At 53.4% G+C, this 3,209-nt stretch overlaps 1 protein-coding gene across 1 annotated transcript in view; it reads right to left on the bottom strand.

The window, feature by feature from the left end:
- Positions 1 to 3,209, bottom strand: part of IGHMBP2 (immunoglobulin mu DNA binding protein 2) — a 29,419-nt gene that overhangs the window by 22,924 nt on the left and 3,286 nt on the right. The window contains 3 exon segments of the mRNA XM_029965725.1: positions 1,353 to 1,450; positions 2,087 to 2,279; positions 2,512 to 2,681. Of these exon segments, the coding sequence (XP_029821585.1) occupies positions 1,353 to 1,450; positions 2,087 to 2,279; positions 2,512 to 2,681 (461 nt within the window).

Genomic DNA, 3,209 nt, shown 5'->3' with positions numbered 1-3,209 from the left:
CCTGTCTAATGTGACTGAATGTTTCTATCCATCAATACTGCCTGGGCTGGGGAGATGTAAAATTCATCTCTGCTTCGCTTGGCAATCCGGTGAGAAGGAGTTTTCCTTCATTAGAGGCAGTTCTGCTCCCTCAAGGGTAAAAGCAGAGTTGTTAAGAAAGTTAAAGACGAAAATTTGATTCTTTTATCTCATATTAAAAACTGTGAGTGCACCAAGGCCCCCAAAAGGGTTGAGTCAGACGGGGATCGGTGCTTAGAGATACGGGGATATGACTCATTAATATCCCTTTCTTGTCCTTGGTACATCCTTCTGGAAGCCAAGCCTGGCTGGAGGGAATGGGAGCGACCCTGGGGCGAGAGGGCAAACCACTGAGGGCAGCCAAATCCGTGATCAAAGGAAGAGGAACAGTGCAGGGAGCTGTGGGGGGCAGGAAAACGAGGGAATCCTGGAAGGGATGGATTGCACGAGCAGGGAGAGGAGGGACCTGAGCTCTGTATGTGGTTTAGACCCAGACTGCCAGCCCGGCCTGCTGGGCAGCTTAACCCACCCTCTGCCCTCATTCCCAGAGTTCTGCAGTCCAGAGGATATTTCCCTTCTGTCAGGGGATAACATTCATTGCAGTTGTTGGTATTTGATACAGCTGCTGATCGGGGGGGCTGGTTTCCCCTTGATTTCTCTGAAAGGTTAAACTGTGTAATTTCACCTTTTCTTTTTTCCAAAGACTCACAACAAAGGGGAATTCTTATATCCAGTTTTTTGGACAGCTGTTGGTAAAAGCAAGTTGTGAAGCATTAAGTATTGGATGAAACCAGAGCTCCAACTCGACTGAACGCAACGAGAAGGCTGTAAAAATAAAAATCCAAGTGTTCCCATGCTGTTCCAAACAGCCACTTAATTCCCACAGAGGCAGTCACTGGATTTTCAACAGAGAAGCAGCACTGGCAGTTTCTCATCTCTGGAGTTTGTGGATGGGACTGGGGCAGGAAGCAAATGAGAAATTCCTCATAAACTGGATTGGATTTCAGACTCATGAATGTGTGCAAACTGATTCCCCCATCACAAATCCTGCCTGTCACGCCAGAACTCCGCTTTCCTTGGCATGCTCTGAGAAAAGGGAAGCATTAACCAGCTGAAGAGTCTCTTCCAAGGCTCTTTCTATGAGGGAAACGTGCCCAGTATAAACCAGTATGAACACTGAGTGTTCAAGGCCACGTTCAACACTCGGATCTTTCCTGGAGCCGAGTGACTGCACGTGTGGATAAAAACTGTACATGGAGCACGAGTTATTTGTGTTCCCACGGGGCAGTTCCCAAGAATGCCCATAAAACCTGACTGAAAAAGAGGATCCTTACTTGTGTCACTGGAAGCCCTGGGAGCAGAAGCAAAGAAGAGGACGTCGATCAGGTCGGAGGCCGGGCCACCACGGTACTGCTTGAGTGCAGTTAAAGCTCTGCCAAAGAAGGGAATATCCAGGTTACAGGAATTCCTTTGGAGACTCCCAAGGGCCCAGAGACAGGCTGTGGGCACAGGTGGAACTATTCCAGAGCTGAACAACGTTACCCCATGAGACTGATCCCACCTAATTCCTGCATCCCCCAATGTTCCCACACGCGTCCCTGCACTGGTCAGGCTTCCACTTCCCGTTATTCCAGCTTGGTACAGCCAAATGTGCTTTTTCAGAATGTTAATCCAGCAAAGAACTCTTCAGTCCTCTTGCCAGGATGGAAAAGGCCCTACACAGAACCCAGGGAGTACCAGAGGTGACACAACCAGATCAAAATACACAGCTTGGAGAGGGAAAGGGAAGAGGAGGACCAGCCAGCAGGTGAGTGAATTTAGGCTGTTATGAGGCTGTAGCATGACAAATCCAACTGAATTATCCTGGGATGGATTCCCTCAGTAGGCAGCACAAAAAGGCAGGTGGATGCCTCCCCTCAGTGGAGCTGCTGTAGGAGCAAGAGGGATGAGATGGGAAAGGAGAGAAACCAAGCCTAGTGAATGAACTGGGAGGTGTCTGGGACCAAAGCTGGCGGTTCTCCCGTGGCTCCCCCGCCCCTGAGCAGAGGGACCCCGGGGGAGCCCTGACCTTTTGAGCCTGTTGTAGGTGACGTCGTTGGCCAACTTGAGCAGGCGGAAGGAGCGCTCGTGGTCCAGGCCCAGCTCCCCATCCCGGGGCTCCTCCAGGGCCACGGTCACTGCCTTGGAGGTGACACGGGTCACGACGCCGGTGGCCACTGGGTCACCCTGCCCAGCAGAGTCGTAGAGCCCCACGATGTCCCCTGCAAAGGCAAGTTTGGAGAGCGTGAAGGGCGGAAAACGTGTTGTCACCCAGAGAAACTGTGGCTGCCCCACCCCTGGAAGTGCCCAAGGCCAGGTTGGAGCAACCTGGGATAGTGGAAGGTGTCACTGTCCATGGTAGGGGGTGAGACTGGGTGGGCTTTAAGGTCCCTTCCCAACCCAAACCATTCCAGGATTCTGAGATCTGTTTTTTAATTTTGGAATGTCCCTTACCAGGCCCAAAGCTGTTGGAGGGCAGCTCGGAGTCCGAATCCCATTTCCTGGGCTGGAATGTCATGAGGAGACGCCCGTAGAGGCCGGTTCTCTGGCTGGTGACCTGGAGTTTGAGCAAGCAGACGCCCCTCCGCTGCAATTCCTTCAGGGAGACGCTCTCCTGCCATGCCCTGGGAATCACACAGGGGTGAGAACACCATGGGGATGAGGTTAAGAATCAAAGCTCCAGGTGACAGAGCGGAATGACCTTGTCCTGGCTCCTGTCCTCTCCTCATGGCTGGGTAAGGGTCTGCACCCCCAACACAGGGTCTAAGAGGGATGGGTACAGGTGAGCTGGTCCTACAGGGGTGAGTCCAGCAGGGTTTCCCATGGATCAGAGCCCTGTGGGGTGGTTTCCTACTGGGATGGGCTGGTTAGAAAGGTGGGATTACACCTGCGTTCCCATAGGTGACAGGAGGGTTTCCCAAGGGTGACAGCGGGTCCCAGGGGAGGGTCCCTCAGGGTTTCCCATAGGTGACAGCAGGTCCCAGGTGAGGGTCCCCCAGGGTTTCCCATAGGTGACAGCGGGTCCTGGGTGATGGGCCCTCAGATTCCCACGGGTGACAGCAGGTCCCAAGGGAGGGTCCCCCAGTGTTTCCACAGGTGAATGAGGGTCCCAGGGGAGGGTCCCTCAGATTCCCACGGGTGGCAGCAGGTCC

Source organism: Manacus vitellinus, unplaced genomic scaffold (genome assembly GCF_001715985.3).
Source record: "Manacus vitellinus isolate BGI_N305 unplaced genomic scaffold, ASM171598v3 scaffold_118_pilon, whole genome shotgun sequence".
NCBI lineage: Eukaryota > Metazoa > Chordata > Aves > Passeriformes > Pipridae > Manacus > Manacus vitellinus.
This window is presented reverse-complemented; position numbering and strand designations above follow the sequence as displayed.